This window comes from Sylvia atricapilla, chromosome 7 (genome assembly GCF_009819655.1).
Source record: "Sylvia atricapilla isolate bSylAtr1 chromosome 7, bSylAtr1.pri, whole genome shotgun sequence".
Lineage (NCBI taxonomy): Eukaryota > Metazoa > Chordata > Aves > Passeriformes > Sylviidae > Sylvia > Sylvia atricapilla.
Genome location: NC_089146.1, coordinates 21,599,636 through 21,626,300, shown reverse-complemented (window position 1 = coordinate 21,626,300; position 26,665 = coordinate 21,599,636). Strand labels below are relative to the sequence as shown.

Genomic DNA, 26,665 nt, shown 5'->3' with positions numbered 1-26,665 from the left:
TAAACTTTAGTTAGGTAATAATCTACTTGGGCAATAAAATGTGAATTGCTTTTATCAATATTGTCTCATTGAGAAGTAAAGCCTCACAGACCTGTTTCTGTGATAAGAGAACAAAAAATGTTCTAGTAAAAGAACAAGATCCTAGTCTGTCCTGAGGCCAGTTAAGCTTGCTCACATCAGTAAATAAATGTCATTAAAAAGCATTTTCAATGAAAATCTTTCTCCAGAAATGTCTTTATTATTTCACTGAACCCATTTGAACCCTCTGCATGAGCTGGGTGGGGCTGTAAAGCAACAGTGCTTGAACAGTGCCACATCTTCTGTTCACTGGAAAAACAGGAGTGTCTCAACCAAATGTCTCATTTGCATTTTAAGCTGGGAAAAACAGAACACAGCAACAGAGAAAACATTTGAGCTTTGTGTATATTATCTCTAGAAAAATAGTCAGCATATCCTAAATCTGAATGTACATTATATACCTTAATACATGGAAAAGTTTAATTAGAGAAACTATAGTTCTGCCATGACATACTCTCATCATGCTGGAAATATTATTATTCCTCTTTAATAGTTTGATCAGTAGACAAAGGAATATTAATTTTAAGAGAAAGGAACAACCATCAAGAATAGACCATGGATGCAGTTGAGGTTATGTCCTCTTAACTTTACTCACCTTCTAAGAAGTAGGTATTTTACTCTGAAGACCTTTATATTGCACAGGCTTCGTGGATTTTTTGTCTTTTTCTTTATCCTCTTTTGTGTACTTGAAGTTGGGAAATACTGATTTCACAAGGAATTAGAAGCTTTTCTTGCAGCATCTGATTCCAGTCCTTCTACTTGTAGTTTAAATGGGTAACAAACTTGGGCTGAAACTGGTCCTGTCCTTAAAGGACCAGCATAGTCTGTTACAGAAGCTAATTAGTATCTGCTGTTTTGCTAATTAAAACAGCTGTTTGCATTTTCCTCTTTGGGGATTTTAAAGACAAGTTTTTAATTGTTGGTAAAGCCTTGGCAGGTCTTTAATTAGCCATGGGTAATCTTCAAAAGGTTGAGCAAGCAACTAATTTCTCTTTGAATGCTCAACCAAAGCTTATGTAAAACTCTATCTTGGATCCGCAATTTTATGCTATAAAACTTGGGTTATACTGTAAAATTTCTGTGTTTTCTGTTGCCCACTCAAGAAGTTGATGACAAATTGGTCAGAGCACTGAATATATTTGATATTTTCAGTGTATGCTGTGGCCCATCCGTCCTCTTTTCTCCCATAGGCTGTCTGAGGATGCTCTGTGTCCACAGGTAGTCTGTCTACATGCCACTACTGTTCCTTTGCCCTGGTGAGGACATGAGTTTGACCCAGGAAAACTCATTGGCATTCTGTTAATGCTCTCTTTGGAGCACTAGAAAGACAAAGAAAATAGTAATTTTAAATGGCTTGTATTTCAACCAGATTGAAACTATTTCAAGTAAGAAAGAGAACCCATTCTGTATTTCTGTTTTGCTGGGCTTGAATTCTGTTACAAACAGTATCTGTTGCAGGAATTTGGTGTAAAAGACTGCACTACATGCATCTCTTATATTTGAGAGTGCAGGATATCTGCCATAATACACCTTAGAACACTAGAGGAAGAATGTTCATAAGAGTTGGAATTTTCTTTTTTTTTTTTTTTCTTTCAGTTTTTACCCAAGCACACCCAAATATCTGAAAATCAACTGAAAGTCCTCCTTAAAGGTTTCTTTGAAAATTGCATTTAGCATTTTAGTAGAAGGTTTTGAGTTTGTTACAGAATTATACCTCAAAAGGACAAAAATATCTTGTTGCATGATCTAATTAATGTAAAACCAGACATGATGCACTTTTTACTCATTTTTAAATTTTATTTTTACTCTGTATTTAAATATTACCTCTGATATTTACATGATCTACTTGCAGGCAAACCCATTCAGCATTTATATGTAACTTTTTCCTAAAACACCATATTTTTGATACGGATGATGAAGAATAAGGCATTTAATTGGTAAATCAAAGGCAGGACAAAGACAACCTGATTTTCAGTGTGGTACTGTGCTGTATTTTTTATTATTATTATTTTTAAACTGCATTGTTTTGAAGGAATTTGAATAAAGTAGCTGCATTGTTTATTAAATTAAATACAAATACTTCTTGATCAGAGCTTTTCTTTCTATTTTTTTTTAATGTGACCTTTTTGTATTTGTCATGCCATTAGCATTTGTAGGTTGGCATAGCAACTCTCTTATTTCTGCACTCTCCTCCTCCTGTTTTTTTCCTACCCTGGTAGCAAATATATCTCCAGTTAGTGAAACCTGTCTGGAACACTGATGCCCATCAGTTTTAATGTGTATATTAAATATTAGAATGTTATTTTTGCTAGGAAAAGAGAACCTCTTATTGGAGCAGATAAACCCCACTGTTTTAAAAAGGAAAACAGAATAAGCATTGTGGATGAATGTGATTTAGAAAGCAATCCAGTATTTTTTAAAATACAAGCATTTTAAGATAGCTATCTTAGAATACAGAAGTTCAGTTATTTCTCAGGGTGAGGTTGCTTAGCTCTTTCTATACCTTTTTGATATATAAAGGAATTTTATATACATTTTTGGTTTTTATTAATTCTTTTTTTGAAGTGATGAATTCATGTTGTTTTAATAATTCTTTACCAGAAGTTACTCAATTATTAACAGATTACATTGAATAATTTTAAAGTGATTTCTTGGCATAGTAATATGCATATTGCAATCTGTCTTGGTATTGACATGCACTTAAGCATTAGGAGTAGAAAATCCCACCCTGATGTAATTAGGGAGCCAAGATCATGTCAATCTCAGTATCATTTCAGGCTATAGTAACCATTGCTTCTAGAAGGCATTGCGAAGATTAGTTTTGTTCATACGGCTATTTGCACAGGCAAGTTTTAAATCTTCCATTATCTAGATAAATTAATCTAAATATGTCATTATTGGATGCAAATTACCATCCCTAATTTGTATCCTGTATCCCTTAAGCTGCAGGTGGAATGAGAAGAGTCAGTGATGATGAGCACAGTGTTGCTTGTTATGGTCCCAGGCATGTAATGAAATTCCATTTGCTGTAATAATTTCTTTGAAGTTAGATATGAATATAGATTTTCTGTTCCTCTTCTTTATAGGTTTTTTTTTCCACAGTTAAGTAATTGTGCCATGCCTTGTGTGTCCTTCTCTAAGAATATCCCTCTGTTTCCCAGAACCATGCAAGTGCCATCACTGAGTTTAATTGCTGGTTCCATTTTGTGTCTTAACAAACCTTAGAATCCAGGTTTTCTTTTCTTTATTCTATTTTTTCCAAGACTTCTCTGTGCCTGCCCAACCCAACAGACTTTCTCTTCCATTTGATGCCAGAAAGTGCACACTTTGTTTTATTCTTTCCTACTACGCATCCCCTCCACTTTGGAAATAGATCTCCTTATTAAGCAATTCTCTACAGCATTCCATTTGTAGTTGAGAGCTGGTCTACACAGTTCCTTCCAAATCTGGGAAGAATTCCATAAAATCCGTGGGTGGTTTTGTTACAGTACAGTAGTGTGTATTGATGCATTGCACCTGAACAATTGAAACTCAAGCTGACCATGTAGCACTGTAATGTATTGCAATAATTATTTCTATACCAGTGTTATACTGAACCTCTTCCTTCTCAAGCATATGTGCTCTTAACTTTGGAAGCAGGGTGAAGTGACACCCTGGAAATATTCACAGTGAAAGCTTTTAGACGAATAGTCAATATTCCCCAGAGTTGGACTGCTTTTCTGCACAGGAACTTGTGTGTATGGCAGTAAGATACCATAGTGCTGCTGTGAATGCAAGGACTGCATACTGCACCAGAGAGCTAATAGAACCCAATGTTCAAGGTTAACAAAGCTACAATATGATTATTAAGCTGTTTCCTAGACTTTCCTTTTGACAAAAAAACATTCTCCTCCTGATGTGCTATCTAAAGGAACCTGGTTCTTTGAGATTTCTTCAGTCTAACATCAGTTCCCCTTCTCAGATTTATCTTTTTTTTCTCTGTGAAACTACTGTGCTGCTGAGTGCATTGTTTAGGTGCTTTAATAGGCTTTTCTGTTTCCTTCCCGTACTTAACCAACTAAACTATAAAGACTTGTAACCTTAGAGAATATATGTGGATGCCTGATGATGTTCGTGACTGTCAGAGATGGGCTGCATAACTTAATTGTCGTAATTCAGGATGGCAGATCTCATAAATAAATGAAGAAAAAAATCTTGCCTTGCCATGACAGCTGTGCTGTGAAAGGATTTCATGATACTGAGAATAGAACTTAACTGACAAGTCCATTTTCCATCACTATTAATTATTTTGTTCTCAGTCTTTTCTCCACTGAGACTTTGATTTGGTTGGTATGAAGGTTGGCATGAGAAGGAATATGGTAAATATAATGTCAGGGATATACAGGTATTGCAGGTATGAGACAGCAGAGAAAATATCATTTTATGATGCTGTTGTTGTCCTCTTCCCATGGAAGTTCTTAGAAAAACAGAAGGATTCAGTGAATGCCCATCATTCACATAAAAATGGTGTATTTGAAGAAAACCTAAACATGCATAGCATTCTGCAATTAATATACTTCAGCCTTGTAAATGCAGCGTAAAGAATACCTACACATATACCTTACTTTAAAAACAAACCTGGTGATGTTATCTTCCATTTCATACTGTTATCCTCCTGTGTCTCTGTTACCTGATCACTGCACAGCACGCTCAGAATGTCCTCTGTGCTGGGGGAAAACCTTCCTACTCATACTACCAAATATGCTCTGATATTCAGTGAGACATATTGTTTAAACAAGCACATTTTGCAACTTATTTGTCATACTTGCCTGTAGTTTTTTAAGTATTATAAATATTCATATTGAGCAAATCTCATTCTCAGGCTATCTTAAGTGAGCCAGAAAGGCATTTTTCCCTTCTAGGAAGGGGAAATGGTATATTGACTAATCAGGAAGAAGGTGCAGTTGCATCTTTTATAGATCATATCCTTATCTAGTATAAATAGGCGTAGCTTGCAATATGTAAATGCTAGAAAAAAAAAAGAGATCCAAACCAGTGCCTTTTTGATTGTATACAATGGTCAATAATAAATGCCTCCTAGTCTTGAAAACAGCCTACTGAAAAATGGCAGCTGCCGAGGGGTGAATGGCCTGGGGCTTTTCAAAGGCAGCTGTACTGCTTAAGTGTGTTTTATTTACTCAAAAAACCCTGTTTGAGGCTCTTTTCTGAAGCTGGACTAGCACTATGTCGCATTAAAGTTTGTGTGAGGAGCAGAGAATGCATGACAGAGTAAAGAGAACAAAATGGTGTAGAAGCAACCTGAAGAATTAGGAGTAAGAGGTGGATATTGTAAGGATTAGAAGAAGTAGACTGAGGTTAATTTGAATTGAACAAATACTAGGTAATAAGTTTCTTGTTTTGCAGTTAACAGAAGATTACAGTCAGGATGGAAGTGGTTTTAGTACAGAACCTTTCACCTGACTAGTTGTTGAGCAGGCATGATATTTATGTTTTACTGCTAATCTAAAAAGGAGGGGAAAATATTTCCTAACTTGACATAAAAAGTGACAGGGTTTAAATTTGCTAACTAATATTCCCTTTCCCATAGTCCAAAGAAAGGGGGATCACACAAAAAGTCTTTTTGGTGCTATTAGGATAGTCATAACTGCTCCTTTTGTGGAACAAGGAACACTGCTAGTTGTCTGAGATTTCCGGAAGTTACTGTTGTCAGATCTCTGTTCTCTGAAAACAGGACAAGTTGTATATGTTGCATGCATTGAAGTTAGGATGGCTGCCTCTAGTTAATGAAGTGAATGAAATTGAGACTTAGTAACCAAAAGCTAAAACAGTAAAGAAATTGTGGGGAGTTTGGGAGGACAAAGAAGGGAAGTGGGCAGTGACCTCATACTGCCTATACTGTTACAGTTAAAGTGGTGCTGAAGATTTAGCTGAAATTTTGATCTTCCTGTAAAAGGGAGAGAGAGCCAAGCTCCAGGAGATACTAATTTTTTATGCAGTCCTTAAATTTGTTATTTCTAATCTACCTTTGTTCTTCATTCTGATTTGCCAGAGATTTCTTGAGCAATATTTGGAATATGGGCTCTGGTTATTGTTTCTAGCTAGCAGGTTCAGGTTGTTATTCTTTGTTAAGTTCTCATCTTGTCAGTTCTAATCTTACAATAATTCTGAGTTGTCTGAAGACCATCTTGTCTGAAATGATTTGTTTATCAACCTCAGATGCATAATCTACTTTTTATCAGGCTGTATTAGATTTTTAAATAGCCTAAAAGAAAGAAAATTCCACTGATACCTGTCTAGCTGCAAAATATAGACATTTAAAATACACATACCCTGTGACTGGGTATCTAGTGCCATTTTGGATCTCTCAGCCTCCAGCTGCTTTGAAAACAAAGGCATGAGTCCACAAATATCCTCTCATACGTGCCAACTCATCACGGATGTCACAGATACCGTGTTGTGTATAGTCACCCATACTTGAACATCTGAATTGCTACTAGGAGATCAGAATGTCTTGCAGTATCCAAAAGTGTAAAGATAAAAAGTGAATGATTTCTGTCATCAATGTGATGAAATGAATGTGTGGAAATGGGCAGCAAAGATTGCCCCCCCATGGTGACACCTATGCTTTTGCTACCACAACCAGTATCAGGTTCTTCCCTGCCTGTATTCTAGCCACGATGAAAGAGAATCAAAAGGATCCTTCTGAATCCTTTGGCATCGGGAAGATGATTTCTGACTTACCACTCAAAGACACAAGAGTACATTGCTGAGTTGGTACTGTACTTCAAGCTGAATATGTTGCTTAGAAAATACAGGTGTTGGTATAATCTATTACTCATTTGGTAGAAGCATAAACTTCACACAGATCCCTTGTCATGGGCAAGTGCTCAGCACTTTAAACAACTTTACAAGAATGTAAGAGCATTTGAATCCCCAAGAGGAAATAATTTTTTGCTTATTCCAGCCTTCTGAGTAATATTTTATCAGGAAAATAGAAGGATGTGTTGATGTTAACTATTCAGCATATTTTACTTTTTCTGGCAAAACTACTCAAAGTAAAAAGGGCAGTGAAAGATTATAATATTAAAAATAATAAAGTAGGAAACATTATTTAATTAATGTGAGATTCTCCTTGCAGGTCAGTTATGCTGGGAAATAGTTACCATTAAAGCAATTATATCTGCTATGAAATGACACATTTTGGTAGACAATGTTTTTATGTTTTGGCACTGAATGGTACCTTCATTTGTGTTTTCTGGGATGGACAGGGAGTGTTTTACTATCTCACAGTTCTATAATGTTAAGCAATTAGTGGGATGCTGGAAGACAGTAATACCATGATACAATCTCACATCAAAATGTCAGTGTTGCCAAAACACATACAATATTGAAAGCAATGTAATGTTGTACATATCAAAACACTGAGATCATTGTTTGAATGGTCTTCTGAGTAGAAACAGGATCTGATCTCTACAGTTAGAGCCTAGTTCTGCTCCCATTCAGTGACAAAAACACTGTGCAGGGTGATTTTGGTCTGTGTGGGTGTCATCTGCACAAGTCACTTATCTGCTGCTGATCAGTCTGCTATTGCTAAATGCCTGTGAAACTTGGCAAAGACCAGACTGGAATGCTGTGCAGGAGGAATGTGATATTGCTGTAGAAATAAACAGGTGATCTCATCTGAAGGTGATTTACCTGAGCTGTAACTACAGCTTCAACTGTCACGTTTCTGAGGATATAGAAATTTTGGCTCCTCCTCTAACCTTTAAATGTAATTTTGCAGTTTGCAGCAAGCGGAGCTGTACCATGTAATGCTGGCAACAGGCACAGTCTTCCCTTCTAGTGAGGAGGTGGCTGGGTGAGCAGCCCGTGCCACCCTGGCCTGCTGTGGTCACACCGGGAGCCATGGCCTGGCACTGTGCCATTGGAGAGGGACACCAGGGCCAGCTCCTGGGCTCACAGGGCACAGCAGTGACCTGACACTGCCACCTCTGCATTGCTGCTTGAACGGCCAGTGCTCCTGCTCCCGTGCAATTCGTGATGGAGCCATGCTGTTTGTTGGCTTTATGCTGCTGCTGTAGCTCACTGGTAGTGATGGGCTTCATTTAACCCATTTTGTAACACTTGGACCTATGCATTGAACAAGCATTCATCCTGCACTTAGGGCCTGATCCAAAGCATATTAAATATGTTTGAAAGATCCAGTCAAGGACTTTTGGCTCAGGCCCTGAATGCAGTTGCCTTTTTTTTTTTTTTTTTTTTTTTTTTTTCCTTCTTCTTTTCATTCACGGACTGTAAGGGTTTTCTTTTTCTTTTGTAAATAGCTGCATTTAAAATAAAAGCAAGGAGTTGCACAAAGACAACCTGCATCTTTCCCTATCTATGTATTAAATGCAGCTGTTGTCACATGTGTAGTAATAGAAATAGAAAGTCAGTGTTGTGTCCTCATGATGTAGAAGGTAGAATTTCGTATATAGAAAATCATACAATTCTAGATGAGTATTGTAATTTTGTGCAAAGATAAACAGCCACATAGAAAATAGATGGTGTAGGTAAGTGAATGAACTGATATTCTGCTACAGCTGTAATGCAATTTATGCTCAGTGGCTCTGCACGCAATAGTCAGATGTTATCCTGTCCCCAGATTCTCCTGAAAACTTTATCAGAGAGTACACAATTTATTTAAAGTCATCATAAGTACATCATAATACTAGCAGGCTGGATAGTGCTATAGATTATTAATGTAGGATTAATTTAAAGTGTATTGCAAAATGCACTTGACATCTTGGATCCTACAGAGTATCCTGGATGTTTTGAAGGCTTTGTCAAGGAAAAAGCCTCCCACAGTTGCTTCAGAGGCTTTAAAGACTTAATTTTGATTTTAAATTACCTATTTGCAGTATTGTCCTCCTACACTGCCTCGTCACATTTTGCGTGTTAAAATACACAATTCAAAATGAAAAGTGTGCTTTTACAGCAGCTGTGGGGAAAGGAAAAACAAGGGACACAATTCAGAGAGCCTTTGGTATTGGAAATCCTGACACTCAGAGCTCTGACAGTTGACTGGGTAGTTGGGCAGTTTTACATGCAAAGGCACTTCTTCATCTGGGAAAGAAAGAGGATAGAGAGAGTTTCTTATTTGAGAAATGGATCAGCCTGGAACTGTACATAGCATCTAATGTCCATGTGAGAAGTGTTAGGTGTAAGAGGGTGCAACAGGAACGGCATATCCTCAGTATTACAAACTGTGCTCAGAAGTATCAATAGACAAGGAAGAAAACAGGTGGTAAAACGTAGTCAGTGGTTTGATCAGTGGTTGTCATGTTATGTACTATATATGCATATGCACCTCACAGCAAATGATAGACTAGTAATAGCACTAGCTACTGAACTACAAACTGCTTCAAAGCATGCATTTACTGAACCCATTTGAACTAAAATTATCTGTCAACCTAGAGCATAATTTCAGTGTATGATAAAATTGATAATTTGGATTAATATCTGATATATATTTTATTATTAAGGAAATTTTTTTTTCTTTTCAGATGCAATTGTGTGGAACCAGAACATCCTAGCAATAAAACCTTACAGTACTGGCAGGACTACAATATAACTGCATCTGATGTGCCATGGGGGAACCTAACTGTGTCAGTAAGTAAATTTTGGAACTTAATAAATAAAGGCATAGGCATAGATAATTTTGTCCATCTTGCTGCAACAAATACATTAAAAAATACTATTTTTTCCTGCTCGTATTTATTCAAATACATAATAAAATATACTTAACAAAAATTAACCTGGACTTAAAAGCATTATCCCCTTTTGTAAGCTTTTTTTGCAATCTCTGATAGTACATGTTAAAGCAAGTCTGTGCATTTTATGCCCTGCTTTGGAACCTTCTTGACACACTAGCACAAGAGCTTGGCTGAGATAAAGTCAAACATGTCAGATGACAATGAATTTGTCCTAAATTCTGCCAGATGGCAAAACCAAAGTTCCCTTGTGTAGAAAGAATCAGAAGCATTTATTTCCCCTAAAACACTCTTGCAATTGTTCAGGCTATAAAAAAGAGGATGGGGAGAAATTTCGTAACGTTTTCTCTTCAGTGACCACTTTTTTCTTACATAAGTTTTGTATTTTTTTCCCAGGGGAGAAAGAGAATAAAGCTACAGTTCAGTGGGGCTTGCATGAATGTGTAACAAGTTTCTTAACAGTACACTTTCCTATGTCACTTCAAAGTGACATTTACAACTTGATTAAAGTCTTGTGTTCAGATTGGCCCACCACTTTTTCTTGCAAATGGATCATTTCATTACACAGTCAAAGAGAATCAAGTGCAAAAGATACCAGACTGAAGAGAAAACTTAATTAACCAAATCATAGGCATAATCAAATGGAACACTTAAAAGCCAATCCAGTGGACTGTCTCCAGAAGTTCCTGTTTTTTTCCAAAGGCAGGAATGCAGAAGAGCTCATGTTAAGTAAGAGCTGTCTTCCATGGCTGCTCTGTCTCGCTTCCACGCCTTGCTCTGAGCAGGGACTGCTCCTCAACTCTGTTGGTGTGGCAACAGCAGAAAGAAAGTTGAGAACTGCTGGCCTGAGGGATTCCAGCAGTCCAGAATGAATATTCTCAAAATTGCAGCACACTCTAAGAGCATCTGTGCAGGGGCAGACTCCTCCTCTCACTTTCTCAGATCTCTGACAGTGTTTTTCAGAGTACATTTGCAGCTGAGGAGATTTAAAATAACAGATTTTGTTTTAACTATAAATGTAAAAGACTGGCTGCATTATATAAAACCCTTAAAAACTTCTGTGAAAACTTATTACCAAAACTTGAGTTTACACAGGTAGCAGTGTAACTGACCAACTTTTCCCATGAGTCCCTATAGTTGTCAAAGAAATAATTTTTTTGTACTTTTGTGTATTTCTTGCAAGCATCATCAAAAAACTTCTCTGTTCTAGAGAGCTGCAGTAAGAGATTAGACATTGCTGTCTGTAAATATTTGGTCAGACTCACCCCATTATGTCTCTCTTACTGCTCATATCTTCATATATTTCTTGTGTCTAGTTGAAATATTTCAAGTTTCTGAAGATCTGGATTGTCATTCTTTCTTAAAACCCAATGATTATTTTTTCCTATCAAGACAAACCAAGTGTGAGCAAAGGATTTTGGACCAAGTATGAAGAGGATTTTGAACAAGTGGGAGGAGGATTTTGATCGTGACAAAATCCCCTTCAGGAGGCATATGATGAACTTCATCCCAAGTTTACTACTATACCAGTATAAAAAGCTTTGTGCTCCCTTGTCTCACAGTCACCAAATAGAAAGTGTGATTTTTTTCCATGACAATCTTTGTTTAAACCCAAAGTTTCCCATAGTATGATATTGTGCAGTGAGTCTGATAAACCAATGACACACTTGATTTGATATGAAAAGATCCTGATCTGGCAGGATATTTCTGCCTGGAATCCCTGATTCTGGTGCTGCATTTCAGTTTTCTTAATAAGTGTGGAAGGATTGGGAAGGATAAGGAAAAGATTGTGAGTCCAGAGCTGGTAGCTCACAATTCTAGAGCTACTCTTTATGATTTTAGACAACTAAGGATAGTATTGGAGAAGTATTGGAAACGCTTTCCAGTGTATCTGCATATTGACAATAAATTATATTAAATATAATTGACCTTAAAGATTTTGGGTTTTCCGGCATTTTATCAGATCTTTTTTCAAGAAAAAGACAATTTGCAGGATGTGGTGCCCCCGTGTGGTATTAAATGTATTGGCCTCCTTTTAGGCCAGTGCCGCACATCCTAAATAGCTTTTTCTTCATTGCTGCGCCTGTGAAGTGAAAACAAAAAAAGCACTTCTTGAGAATGCACCAGGACCAGCCTTTCTCTTTGTGCCTTTTGAACTTTGCTTTCCACACTTGAAGAGTATTAGTAAGTGTAAATCTGTATTTGTACACAGAAAATAAATCAGCGTACTTGCTGAGTTTGAAAAAACCCTGGTTTTCTATTAATGACTTTATTGATGGTATGTCTTAGCGACATCATCCTTTAATATGGCTAAAAAAGAGGCTCCTTTGAGAATTTACTGTGCAGACTACATACACACATAGTGACTTTTAAGTTTTAAAATAATAAATACGTAGACGTTTTACTATTTCTAGCAATACAATTTGCTTGCAATTTAGGAAAGAAATTGCAAAGAAAAGGTTAGTGCAAGCATGGATATATTTTAGAGCAATACTGTTTTTCTCTCCCTGATAGGAATGTAAAAAGTTTCACGGTGAGTTTGTTGGGCGAGCCTGTGGTCATCACGGCCCTTACGTTCCAGATGTCCTCTTCTGGTCTGTCATCCTGTTCTTCTCTACAGTAACGCTCTCATCCACACTGAAGCAGTTCAAAACTAGCCGGTACTTCCCAACAAAGGTGTGTGCTATTATTGCAATTCAAAGGTTGTCATTAGGCATGTCTGAGCGAGAATTCCATCTGCATTGCAAATTCAGTTAACTGCTGGTGAAATCGACAGTGCATCTTTCCTCTGTAAGAAACTTGGATCAGAATAAGCATGGTTTTAGCTGTAAGCTAAAGCTGTAAGCTGTACTGAAACAGTGAAGAAAAATCTTAAATCACACCTGGAGGTTTTAGTTAAAATTGTAATTTCTCTCAATAATTGTAGGTACGCTCTGTTGTCAGCGATTTTGCTGTCTTTCTCACTATTTTGTCCATGGTTTTAATTGACTATGCCATTGGAATTCCATCACCAAAACTTCAGGTTCCAAATGCTTTTAAGGTAAGTTGTTGATAAATTGCACTACTTTATAATTTTGCAAAGAAATCCACTATGTTTGGTTTATAATTTTTTATTATCATCAGGGAGTAGTGATACTATTTTAAAATTTTTGTGTTTACATAGTATTATGCAACCTCTCTGATTTATGAATAATGTAAGTGAACCTCTCCCATCAGGCCCCTTTGTGCTTCCTAATGTTATCTCTGCAGAGATTAACAAGGCTCAAATTACCCACATCCTAGACTACCGTAATGTTCTGGGGCTTACTCCAAATTTTGGGTTTGCTGTATCAAGTGAAACCAAGTGTGTAACAATCCAGATGATTTTATTATATGTAATTTCATGTTCTTGCATCAGAGGAAGTTTAGCATGTTTTTTAGTGCTCTGTATAGGTTGGTTTTGAAGGAAGTCATATCCTAACAATGTTTTGTATGTATTCTTGTGAAATTGAAATGTAAATGATCCTTGCTGTTCTGACTGGCCATGCATGACTGTTTCTATAGCCCACCAGAGATGATCGTGGCTGGTTTATTACTCCTTTGGGGCCTAATCCTTGGTGGACAGTGATAGCTGCTGTAATTCCAGCCCTGCTTTGTACTATCCTTATCTTTATGGACCAGCAGATCACAGCTGTCATTATCAATAGAAAAGAACACAAACTAAAGGTATTCAGTCAAAATTTATACTTTCACTGTTGTTTTCTGCTTCAGATTATGTAATGTGCATCCATCTCCTTGTGTATGCTAGTTTGTTATATATTATCTAGAACCCCTTTAAATTTTTGTGCTTTTTTCTTTGTTGGTCTGTGTAGTACCTGTGCCCTGTGTCAGTGATCCACTGCCTTACAGAAGACTTTATGAATGTTATTTGGAACACAGATTCTTAATTAAAAAAGTGCTACCTTCTGTGCTTTAGTAGAAGTAGAATTCATCAGCTTAAAGAGCAAAAATGCCTTCAAGTTAATAATCTCCCTAAATACCAAAATATTAATTGCCTCTTTAGGTATTGACAGTGTTGTTCTACTGGATTGGATTTTTAAAAACTACTTGGGTTATTTTGCAATAGAAGATATTTTTCCCTATTTTCATCCTTCTCTGTCATTCTACCTACCTTTTTTTTAATGCCCTTCTTATGTTAAAGAAGGGAGAAGAATAAAACTGAGCCTTAGAGGCACAATGGGTTCTTAAAACAACACAGGACAACTTCCTGCTCTGTTCTCCAACACTTTAGTTGCCTACAGATGGAGAGAGAAAAAGGGACATCACCCCTCTGAAAAACTGTTGGGCAAAATCTAGCAGCAGGTTTCTGTACATGTATATGCAGCAAGCTTAGGCTTTTTTTTGACATACTTTTAATAAGCAGCAATCCAATCCCAAGTTGCTTTAGCAAATGCATTTGCAACCTTCACTTTGCATTGCCTCTTCTTGGATGATTGTGACATTTGATATGTTCTTTTTTTGCCCTCTTTGTCAGCCTGGCTCTTCATGTCAATCCATAGCATTGCATGTGGTTAACTTGACAGATGCAGGAATTTGCTGCCAAGCTTTGGAATGTGTTTTTTCAGCACTGGCATCTGGGAGTCAGATGGTCCTCCTGGCTGCCCCCTTGTCTTGCTGCGTTTTAGTTTTGCTGGGGTCTGGTGTAGCATCACCTGTTGCTATGCTTCCTTTTCTTCCCATATGTCAGGTTCCTCAGATCATGTATGAATGTGAGGAAATGCTCTCGGATTCTGTATGCATTAGCAGATACATTCCTCATAAATGTGTCAGAAGGTAAAAAAAGGTGTCTCTGTTAGGATTTAGAATTAAACTCTTTCTTTGAGTGCATTGTGCCTGCAACTAATATCTGTGTTTGACACATCTCTGAGTTTGTCAAGATGTGTCTTAGAGATAAGACTCATAAGCACTTTTGGGGAGTGAGGGAAGGTTGCTAGAGTTGATTCTCTTCATTTTCTTTACTTTTCCCCCTTTTTAAATAATGTAAGCAAATAAGATGGCATTTTCATTTTGATATGTGGCTTACATTTTCATAAACCCAGACGCTTCCCGTTTTAGAAGTAAAAGTTGTCTTCATAAAGAAATGATTTGTTTGCTTCCAACTCATTTTCCCCTCTTTTTTTATACTTCCCATAGCAAATTCTGGATAGTGCACATTTCAGCTTTTGGCAGTCTCTGTAGCAAACCCTTCCAAGTTTAGTTTAGTTACTTTTTTTATGTCAAAAGGCATTTGCATGGGTTTACAGGCAAAATTATGGTTCAACATATTCACATTGTTTGCATGAACATCACTGTTTCATCAGACCATGACACTGGATTTGTTGCCATATTGCAAAGTTTCGTGGAGATAGCTAACTACCTGACTTTTTAAAGGAAAATAGCTTGAGCTGCTGCTTGCAGCTGTGAGGAGGTCCTGGATACTTGCTAAAATTGAAGTGAAATATTTGAAATATCCCACTCAGCTATAGGAGCAGATATCTATAGAACCAAGCTTGATGTATTGATGCATTTTCTTTTTCAGTGAAGTTGTAATTGCAGGTTTTTAAATTTATCTGAGATTTGACCAAAGGATTTTAAGCACAAAAGCAAGCCATTATCCACTTGTTGGTAAATTTATTTAGCATTTGACCGCTACAGAAATGATCCAAACCCAAAGGTTTTGTACTGACTTTGCATATGGATATTATGATGCTATCTTTGAATAAGGAAATCCATAAACCAGTACCTGATTTTATATTTTAATTTAATGCATCTTATTTTATGGCTATCTGCTCTTACCTAAGATTGAAAGTACATTAGTGAAAATGTACATCATGTGCTTAACATCTTAAAAAACTTTAGAAGGATCAGTGTAGTTTTATGGCCCTTTCTAGCATAAACTGACTTTGCAAATGGGTGTTTATGTAGGGACCAATAAAAATACATACTTTTCCACCTCTTAGTAAGAATGGATGGAGGGTCTACTAAGATTGGTGCAGTGGGAAGTTGGCAGTGCAGCTGGATGTCTGCTTACTGTTACCCACAGAAGAGACTTAGTTAAAGCAGAAAATATGTATTTTCTAGTGTCTTACTAGTATCCATTTTATTAGCAGGAAGGCTGTTTGGTGCCCACTGCAGAGTGGATTTGAGGTACACTTAACTCATAACTGGAAGGAGTCCAGTAACATTGGGCACTGAGTGTGAACTAGTAGGGATTTCCCTTAGATAACCAGTCTGCCATCCCCACTGACCCAACCTGGATAACACATAGAAGGGAGCTATTTGTTTTCTACAAGTCTCAAATTTTTAATTGTCTCTAGCTGTTCATTAGGAATGCCTGTCAGGAGTGTTTTTCCTTAATTCAGATGTTGTTTTACATCTTCTTTCCATCCTTACTTTTTTTAACAGAAAGGATGTGGATACCACCTCGACCTACTCATGGTGGCAGTGATGCTTGGTGTGTGCTCTATTATGGGATTGCCATGGTTTGTTGCAGCCACTGTCCTCTCTATTTCCCATGTGAACAGCTTAAAACTGGAATCAGAGTGCTCAGCTCCAGGGGAGCAGCCAAAATTTCTTGGAATCCGGGAGCAAAGAGTCACAGGGCTCATGATTTTTATCCTTATGGGCTCCTCTGTCTTTTTGACAAGTATTCTAAAGGTAATTTGGGGAATTGACGGAAGGTTAAAAATACTGCATTGAACATTTCACTGTTGTTACTGTATTATTTAATGAATGTTCTTTCCAGGCACATTACTAACTAGCATAATGTTACACAGTGAGATTCTAAAGTGCCTAGGGACTTCCAGCATTTTTTAAATAAAAACCTTGTAATGAAAACCTGGCCTGACTGAAGTCCAAGGGAATTCTGCCATTGAGCTGTAGTAGATGAAGATTAACACTTTGTCAATACTTTGGGCCTGTGGCAAATTATTATGAAACAGTCTTGTTATACCAATTTAAAATTTATTTAGATAATTTAAAAGCATATTGTAGTTTCCAAGTAATTTAAAAATATTTTCATAGTTGCAGGAGAAGTTCTATGGTTTGTTTCTTGGAAATGAACATGAAAATTTCCTCATACTTCCTGCATACTCAACGCAGCTCACAAGTGTCCTGAAAAAGGGTGTCTAGTTACAGTCATATATAATACCATGTATAGACTTAATATTTTTTTAAGAATTATCTGGCCTCTGTGAAATCAGTGAGAGTTTTGGCTTTTGTAAAACCAGAACTTAGTCTTGCATATTGTTGCAGTGAGGCCAGTAAGCCCTTAGAACTTGTACTTCCCAGCAGGGTTTTATTAAGTATATAATAAAGCCTTCACTTTGAAAACACACAGAACATGCATTTGGTGTATTTAGTATTTCTAACAGATTCTTATCTGTGGACATACTTGTTTACCTACAGTGTATGCTGAGAACCTGAACATTTAAAATAGTTTCTTAAAAAATCATTCCATGGAATCATTCACCCATTTTTAAATGCTTTCAGCACAAAATATCACTTTTAGCAGTAAGAAGTATTTTGTGTCCCTTGAACACTTTTCTGAGCAGTCTTTAAAGTAAGGAATTTAAGTATAAATTAAGGCTTTCATGTTTTTGTGTAGTTCTGTTAATTTTATTAATAGGGAATTATGGCCAGTTATTACAATATACTTGAGAGGAAAATAAAACTACAGAACCAGATTCTTTTGCTTTACACTCTGAGAAACATTATTAATTTATAATTGAGTGACTCTGAATTTACAACTTGTCTGATTAATGCAGGCATATGGCACTTTGTATTTAAACTGCTTTGAATGTCTTTCTAGAAGCATTTAAAATTGTTAAGTAGTATTTAATATGCACTTCCCTTTTTCTGCTTGTTTGTGCAGTTTATTCCTATGCCAGTACTTTATGGAGTATTTCTTTACATGGGTGCTTCATCTCTAAAGGGAATTCAGGTAAAATGGATTTATGATGAGTGTGTTATTGATGATGCTTTCTATAAAAATATAGCTGTTCTTATTGTGTTATTGTATTAGCTTAAAACTAACAAAAGTGTAATTTTGAAGGTCTTCCCTGTGCAAATAAACACTCCAGGTAGGGAGGGGAAACTGCTGCAAGCCACAGTACTTCGGGGTGTAGGGTCAAATCTAGTGGAAGGGCAGCATTCCTGCAGATTGGCCTTGGGGAGGAGCAGCTGGCAGAAGCCAGGCAGTGATTCCAGCCTTCAGCCTGGGCTTGGACTGCTCTGTTCCTCCTGGCTGACTGCAGCATTAAATGGCAGAGTCAAATCTCTTAGCCCACGAGGCATTGACACACCTTCCAAGACAATTGAGAAAGAACAATCACATGGTGAAAACACAAGTTATACTGTGCAAAAGGTCAAATACAAAAAACAAAGAAAATGTCAGATTTTTTTCATAATATTTGATTACAAGTTACCTCCCTTTATAGGCAAAGCTGGGAATTTTTTTTTTTTTTTTGGGGTGGTCTCTATTCAGAGACTCTTCTTTTATAACTTTGCCTATCTCTTATCCTTTGGGTTGATACTCTCAGAAATGTAGTTTGGCTTTTACTGAGGTTTAAATAATTTCAATTTAATATAGTTCAGCTGTTTCTCAGAACAGGGGTATGAGAAAGTACACTACACTATTGAGGAGTGTTTTTAAGACATGCTGAAATCTGGCTATCTTTACTTGGAAAAGTGATAGCATCCCCCTCCTTATCTCCCTCCCCCATGCTGGGACAAGGAATGGAGATTTGATAAGATGGCTTTTGTGGGAGGATGTGCTTTTTGCTGTTTCTGTGAAAAAGAAATCTGCTCAAATCTGGCCAAATTATAAGCCTAAAAAAAAATGCATTTTGCACATGCTCAATAAAAATTTCCAAAACCTGACATTGCTGAAGGGTGTATGAATATAGCATGGCTCATCCATGCAGGGAGAATTGGTGTATCACCATCATCACTGTGCCATGACATAAATGTCTCAGGTCAGTATGGAGCCAAATAGGACTGAAAAACAGGAACCTCTCACATAACATTCCTAGCAGTATGGCAGTCAGTCAGCTTTCTGGGAGGTTTTTTTTTTGTTTTTTTTTTCTTTTCTGGTTTTGTGAATAAAGTGAAATATGGAGAAGAAAACAGCCTAGGATAAAGTGCCTGGTGGAAGTAAAAGAAAACTTACTCATTCACAGGAAATAAAAGACTGCAGAGGTCCCTCCATGAGCAGTTTTGATGTGCTAAAGGAGACGGAGCTCAGTTGTTGAAAAACGAGTGTGGGGTGTATTAGGAAAGCAGTGTGATAACCAACTGCTTTCCTAATACAGGAAAACCAGCTTCCATGCAGATGGATTCACAAATGATTCACGACCACTCTGAAGTCTGGCTTTGCCTAATGTTAAGAGTTCACCATTAGCAGTATTATTTCAAAGTAACCACCTTCTTTGTGTGTAACATCCAATGAACAGGGTATTTCTTACAGTATGGCTATATAGAATGTAATTGAGCAGAATTCGATGTCTCAGCACATCTGCAATACAAACTAGGGAGACAAGTGTATTAAAATGGAAAGGAACTGAAGTATGACTAAGCAAGTAATAAAACTTGGCTTAAATAATGCGTTTCTCATTCCTACTCTGGTGGCTCAGTGGGTGACAAGTCCTTTGCCACTGTTGGGCTAATCTAGATTAAAGGCTCATGGTTGTAAATGAGGGAGTATCTTCTGTGCTGCTGAAATTATGTCATTCTGCCTTTAGAATAACAAGCCAGATTCTTTGGATATTCAGGATCTCTTAGGCAGTGTGTGAATACCAGCATAGATGATCTTACATTTTCATCCAAACTTTAAAAATTTTCCCTTTCAGCTTTTTGACAGGATAAAGTTATTCTGGATGCCTGCAAAGCACCAGCCAGATTTTATTTATCTAAGACATGTTCCTCTTAGAAAAGTCCATCTCTTCACTATAATTCAGCTGAGTTGTCTTGTGCTTCTCTGGATTATAAAGGTTTCAAGAGCTGCCATTGTCTTTCCTATGATGGTATGTAAATTTTTTATTTCCTCTAAAAATCCCTTTTCACTTGTGGATAATTATTACTGAAGAAAAAATAATTTGGGGTAGTTAAATATAATATTGCTTTGATTCTGTGTTCAAGGACAACTTATAATGTATTAAGTAATGAAAATTTTGACATTTAACCTCTGTCTTTTGAGTCCTACATGTGGATATGGCAACTTATATTCTCCTAGGGAATTTTTTTTCTTAAAGGAAAAACACTAAAATTTATTTGCTATTTTTTATTTAAGGAATGCCACTAAATCCCATTACAGAAAGAACATGCACTTATTAAGGAAGACTGCTTATTGAACTGAGAAGTCTTAACAGTTCTGTGTCTTGGGAGAAATAAAGATGGTCTGCTGCTTAAGTGATTTCTCTGATGACTTCACTAATAGAAAAAAAGATATTTACTGACCTCAGTGATTGTTAAATGCTTCCATCCTTACTTCATTTGAACAAAGGAACAGCATTTGTTAAATTATTGAAATTAAAGGATAAAATTCTAGCTACAAACTGGTCACTTTTGAAAGTACTCCTCTACAAGTGTATTTGTCTCATTTACTTGCTTCATTTCCTAATTCTTTGAATTAATATCTTTGCAGGTCCTAGCTTTGGTATTTGTCCGAAAACTCATGGACTTCTTTTTTACCAAGCGGGAGCTCAGCTGGTTAGATGATCTGATGCCTGAGAGCAAGAAAAAGAAACTGGAAGATGCCGAGAAAGAGGTGGGTCATGATTCCAGGTTTCTTTGTGTGTAGCAATTTATCAATTTCTCCTTTGGACATTTAGAGAAAATTCTATAAGGCACATTCCCTGCACCAGGCAGACTTGTTAACGGTATCTGAGTGTAATATTGTCATATTTTGCATAAGTGTTTTTAAGGTTACAAATCCAATAGGCTTAGGTGGGGATGTAGATTCTTAGGCTGCCATCCGGTCATATAAAATATTATTCACAGTACTCCTGGGGATTGCTTCTGAGAGCCACTTGGGTGGTGTGCAGGGATGAACCTATGCCTGTAGGAAAGCTCTCTGATCTCAGCCATGGGCACTTGGATGCTGCACTGGGCTGGGTCTCATCCCTACAGAAGATGCTGAGAAGTGCAGAATTTAAGGCCTGTGGATGTCCCAGCTGCCTCTGAGCCTTACACAGGCACATGGCATCACTCTGTGCCCTTTCTGCTCAGCAATGTCATCACCCTGTGCAGTGTCCCTGTTACACTCTGGGCCAGAGCTACTCCTCTGCTTCTGCAGAAACAATTTACCTGGAGTTTGTAATGAAAAAGTCAGTGACACTGCTAACCCTGTTAACCAAATGCTCGGACTCTGACTTGCATCCTGTGGCATTACCACCCAGTCAGCTGTTTCAGATCTGGACTCCTCATCTTATTTCAAAGAATATGCTTTTCAGATAATTCCCTATCAACTTGAAAATTGTCCTTTGGGATGCCCTGAGACGTGATCCAAGACCAGTGAAATATGTGTGTGTTAAGGATTCTCATTAGTAGCTTTATTTGCAGAAACAGGACATGAGCCAGTAATTCCAATGTGGAGCTATAGCAACTAGATTACTCTGCCTTTAAATTTAGATTGACTCTTCTGTGACCTTTGAAAACTCCCTGCCTCATCTGTAACCTGAAGAACCCTTAACTTTGATTTCCTTGACACATTCAATGTACTGTCATGGAATATATTTTGGGGAAAAGATTTTACCTCTAAGAAACATCAAGATGATTATTTACTATTTAGTATGTGCCTGTAAAACTACCAGGCTGAAATTAAAATATGTGAGTCATTGTTTTCTTCCTTGAATCAAAGCAGACCAGAGAGTTGTTGTCATCACAATTCAGAGTAACCAGAAGTAACCAAGGTAGCTCTCTTCTTGTGGGTCTGGTTATTGGAAAGAATTCCTTGTTACCCTTATGTTTTGGTTATATGTCACTTTCCTTCCCTTGCTTGATAGGATAGCATCAGAAAACAAAACTGGGAAAATCTACTGGTGTTACTTTATTTCATTCACTGTCTATTTTGAGAGGTTATTTTTACATATTTTGGCATTTCTAAATATTTAGAGCTATTATTAAAACTGTTCAACTGTCAAAAACTTATGAAGCTGTGAAGCCTGGAAATGACAAAATTAACTAGTAATAAAAAACTTCTGACATGTAGCCTAAGGAATTAATTGGAGAGTTGCTATCACACAGCTTTTAAAAATAGAAGTATTCTACCCACAAGAATATTCAGAAATATAGTTGACAGGATCTGAAACTTACTTGATTGGATCCTAATTTCATCACTTAAGTTGTTTTTATATTTTTAGGCCATGTTTTTTCCAGGGCTTTGTACATTTATAGTTGATATTATACATGCCTTCTCCTCACAGACCTCCTTTGGAAGCCACTTTGATGTTAATCAATGAAGTCTTTCTGAAATAAGAATGAACAAAGGACTTTTACATTTGAAGAAAAAGATACTGTGACTTTTGAAATAGTTGTAAGAATAAAACATTGAAGAAACAAATTTCTGTGCAGAGAGAACTTTAAATCTACTATCTTGGAAAACTGTACTGGCTCTTACAGCTTATACCAACGATCAGTGTTTGTGATGCATGTGGGGCTTTGGTGGTCTGCCAGCAAATTATAAACTCTCTTTTTAGCCAACACATGCTTTCAGACAGGCACTGGTGAAAACTGTTACAAAGCCATCTAATAAAGAGAAGAAAGATATGGAGGTCTCTGGGTGTCTGTTGGGCTCACACACACACTGCAACAATTCAGAGCAGGATTTGATGGTTCCCTTCCTGCCAAGACTTGTTGACCTCCTAGCTGTGGGTATCCTGACCCACAGGGGTGTGGACATTGAGAATCCTCTTCTGGAGGACTTGTTTTCTTTTGTTCTTGCTGGCAGGACATAATGTTTGAGAGGTGTTCTATTCTTCTCCCCTCTCGCTAAGACAAATTTGCTAAATTTGTAATTGCTTTACATAAGGTTTTGGTAGATTTCTCCCCTAATTCTCTTCAAGTGAAAACTAATTTTGGGTCTCTTGTTTCACTACCTTTCATAGAAAAATCGGTATTATCAGTATTGAAACTGTGTGCAAACTTAAATAATCTCTCCTAATTTTTGCATGTAAACATCAATGCATATATCCTGTTATCAATGTTATTTAAAATTTATCAGACAGTTGTTCACTGACTGTTACTAATTTTCCTCTTTACTGTTACAAAACAATGCATTAAGTGAAGATACAGCTTTTTAAATGGAAGGTTTTAAATGTTAACTATTTATAGTAAAAGTTGAAAAGTATCTTACTTTAAGAACTTCAATCAAATAATTAATATTAAAGAAAATGGAAAGATGATTACAGTACACAAATTGCATTTTTTCACAATTTCATATCCTGTCTCATGTCTAAATTCCTTTGTTCTAGGAAGAGCAAAGTATGTTAGCAATGGAAGAGGAAGGGACTGTTCAGTTACCACTAGAAGGACATTACAGGTAAAATATACCTTTACTCTTTTAGGTGAGTTGCAATTAAATAAGCATGCCACAATATTTATTCTTAATGCTTACTGAATATCAGGAGGATATTGTTTGTCTGATACAGATAGGTGAACTGAACAATACAATGCAGCATTTAACAAGGTCAGCCCTTTTCTAGTCTTTCCACATGATCTCACATTCCCTAGGAAAATGACACACTAGTTGTAAGTTTTCCATTGGGCAGGACTGCAGGATCAGACTGTTCCCTTTGGCTTCTGACATGCCCAGTGCTAAAGGAAGATGTAGAGCAGGTCAAACCCTTCACCCTGATGCAAGCAGGGATCCAGGAAAGGTTTTGAACACGCTGAAGAAAAACCAGGTTTTTACAGTATTACATTCTCAAACATTCTGATTAAATCCTATGATGTAAGATCATGAGTGAATCAACAGCTATCCTGGATAGATAATGCATATAATGTAGGGTTGATACAACTAAAAAAGCATGAACATCTATGTTATAGATATTAATAACACATGTTGCCAGCCCATAAGGAATGAATATAATTTAAAGTTTTCAGAAATAAATTCTTAATAAAAGATTTGAAATATCTGGTGACAATACCCTCTGCATTAATGCGAGTTCATAGGAACACCATCTTAGAGTGGCCTTCTCTCTAACATTTACACACAAAGTTACCCTAATGTCTCCTAATGCAAATCTGGAGATTTCTAACTGTGTCTCTGAAAAATCCAAGCCTATTCCTTTTGACTCATCACGCTCCTAATGGTCTGGTTTTTTTCTTTTGTCTATACCTTTTTGTTATAATTTATATTAGCAATATGTAGCTTAATTTATCTTGCAGTGTGGCCTCTGTTGATCTCCACTGTGTGTTGATTGGTAGAGTTGCCTGAATAATACCTGGCTCTGTACTGTAAGGATTGCAGTCCTGTAGCTAGAAACGAGTCAAGGTATTGGTGGTTAAAGTAGTTCCCCAAAACACACAACAGCAAGTTGACTGAGGACTTACTGAATGCCAAGTATATGTAACCATAAAATCAGGAATAATGCACAGGCAACCCCTTAAAACATTTAAGACTTTATTATTCTTAAGTGTATAAGTACAGGTTTGGAGCAGTCCAGGTAAAGCAAAGAGCATAATGGCTACCAAGGGCTACTTAAGGATACTGATTAGTTTGTTTAATTGGGGCATTTTTATTAGCTCTCTTAAATATTTTGTTAAGGCTTTTGATTGCTTTTTAAATTGTTTTAAAAGTAGGTGGCGTTTCAGAGCATAAGTAGGACCTTTTGGGATTTGTGTTTAATCCAGCAATGCCAGTATCATGCTCTGAGATCTTGGGCAGTATTTAATTTTGCACTTCTTAATTTTTCTCTTGTTTATTAGTTGGGAGTGACACAATAAATTCTATTGATGTTGCTGTGATTAATTGCTGTTGGAGGAAGAAACTGCTAAAAAAGTGCTAAGATGTTCTGAGAGTATTTAAGTAATTATTCAGGACTTAAGGAGTTTAACATAATTTCTTAACTTACATTGCACTTAATTATTGGCATCACTATCAGTTTTCAAGGACTTTTATTGAATTAATAAGTAACAAGACTGATTGCTGATTGTTTTATTGTGTATTTACTTTCATTCTTGTCTAGAGATGACCCATCTGTGATAAACATTTCCGATGAAATGGCAAAAACTGCTGTGTGGAAGACGTTGTTGATATCCTCAGAGAATGCAAAAGATAAGGAGTCAAGCTTTCCTTCTAAAAGGTCTTAATTTTTTTTACTTCATAATACTTTATATATTGGTGTCAAACCAGTATTAGAATATTTTGCTAGGGATTAGAAAGATTTCTAGAGTTTCGTAGTTTTATTTCTTACGTCCAGTTGCAATATTCTGAGCTCAAAACACAAATTCACTATCTATTTATTTATTTATTTAAAAACAAAAATCACAAATATTTGCATGGTACTTAGTTATGCTCCAGTGGAAAATGAAGTTGAGCATGCCTGATGCTTGTGTAATGAACCACCAGCCTCCACCTGGGTATTGCACAACAGCTGTTGTGTTTGTTCTGCTTGCTTTTGTTCTTTCCTTTTGAAAAAGAAGTGATCATCACTGCCCTGGAAATAGCTGTATGAAGAACCCAGTACTCTGAATGCAATCTAATAATATTTGGAGTGAAAATAATTTTATGATTGCATAATTTCTTTACATTTTTCTGCCTACTTCACTTGTACTCAAAACAGTTAAATAATTTAAAATTTTAGTCCAGTAAAATGAAGCCAAACTATTTTATCTGTGCTGCAGAGTTACTACAGGAATAAGAAAATACAAAATTCAAGCACAGTGTGATTTTCTAAGAATTTTTTCCTCTACTTCCATAAGTTTAAAATGTAACTATTTTCTATTTAATTGTTTTGTATCACACTTCTGTCATAAGCTTCCCTTCCTAATCACTCTAGAAACTGATTCCCCTAAGGCAAGACCCTCTCCCCAACCTTTTCCTTGATTGTGTCTTCCAGTTCAAAATGCTGTCAGCTTGGAACCCAAATGAGTTGACTTTGTGTAGTTTTTGGGGAGACAGAATGAGAAGAAATTTCAAATAAGAATGTAAAATGTCTTCATTTAAGCCCCAAATATTAGCATTTGAAATTGACTCTGTATTTAAAATAGTATAAATAGTGCAGTGTATTCAAATATCATACTGAATTTATTCCTAGTCATCTTTTTTAAAATACAGAATTATATTCTGCCCATTTCTAAACATACTTTTCACAAGCCCACGTTTGAAACAGCTAGCCATTGTTTCAAGGTGAACAGATGCAGTAAGAGAACACTTTTAGTGATACGCGGTTTTTAATTTTGTCACCCCAAAATGACTTGCTGCCTTTCAGTGTTGTTCCTGTCCCTGTACTGCATAAAGAAAGCAGTAACTGATGAGCAGAGAACCTTCATTTCAGACACCCAAGGTGCAGCACACTACTGTGGTCATTTTGATAATATTTCACTGACAGTTAAAGTGGTGTAGTTCTGGTTTGTCTTTCACCGTTCACATGGACTGAAAAGGATCCTGTCACGAAATCAGTGTGGTGCATGGGAGAGGATGTGCTGGAGGGTTTTCTATGTCAAGGGCCTCTGCTGTCCAGGCTCTGAAAGCCTGGAGAAAGAGAAGAACCTGATGTGGTACATTCACAGCCCCTGGGTACAGAGGAGTTGTCTTTTTCCTGGTGGATGTTGCATGTTTTGGTGGTACGATAGATGATGTAAACATGACCCTCTGA

General features: G+C 36.8%; 1 protein-coding gene across 3 annotated transcripts in view; it reads left to right on the top strand.

The window, feature by feature from the left end:
• The window catches only part of SLC4A10 (solute carrier family 4 member 10), a 162,266-nt gene that overhangs the window by 129,740 nt on the left and 5,861 nt on the right, over positions 1-26,665 (top strand). For all 3 annotated transcript variants that reach the window (XM_066322888.1, XM_066322887.1, XM_066322889.1), the window contains 10 exons: positions 9,624-9,729; positions 12,345-12,506; positions 12,757-12,870; positions 13,374-13,535; positions 16,254-16,505; positions 17,722-17,790; positions 19,697-19,870; positions 20,491-20,613; positions 23,318-23,385; positions 25,034-25,150. In XM_066322888.1, coding sequence (XP_066178985.1) covers positions 9,624-9,729; positions 12,345-12,506; positions 12,757-12,870; positions 13,374-13,535; positions 16,254-16,505; positions 17,722-17,790; positions 19,697-19,870; positions 20,491-20,613; positions 23,318-23,385; positions 25,034-25,150 — 1,347 coding nt within the window. The remainder of the gene's footprint in view (positions 1-9,623; positions 9,730-12,344; positions 12,507-12,756; positions 12,871-13,373; positions 13,536-16,253; positions 16,506-17,721; positions 17,791-19,696; positions 19,871-20,490; positions 20,614-23,317; positions 23,386-25,033; positions 25,151-26,665) is intronic.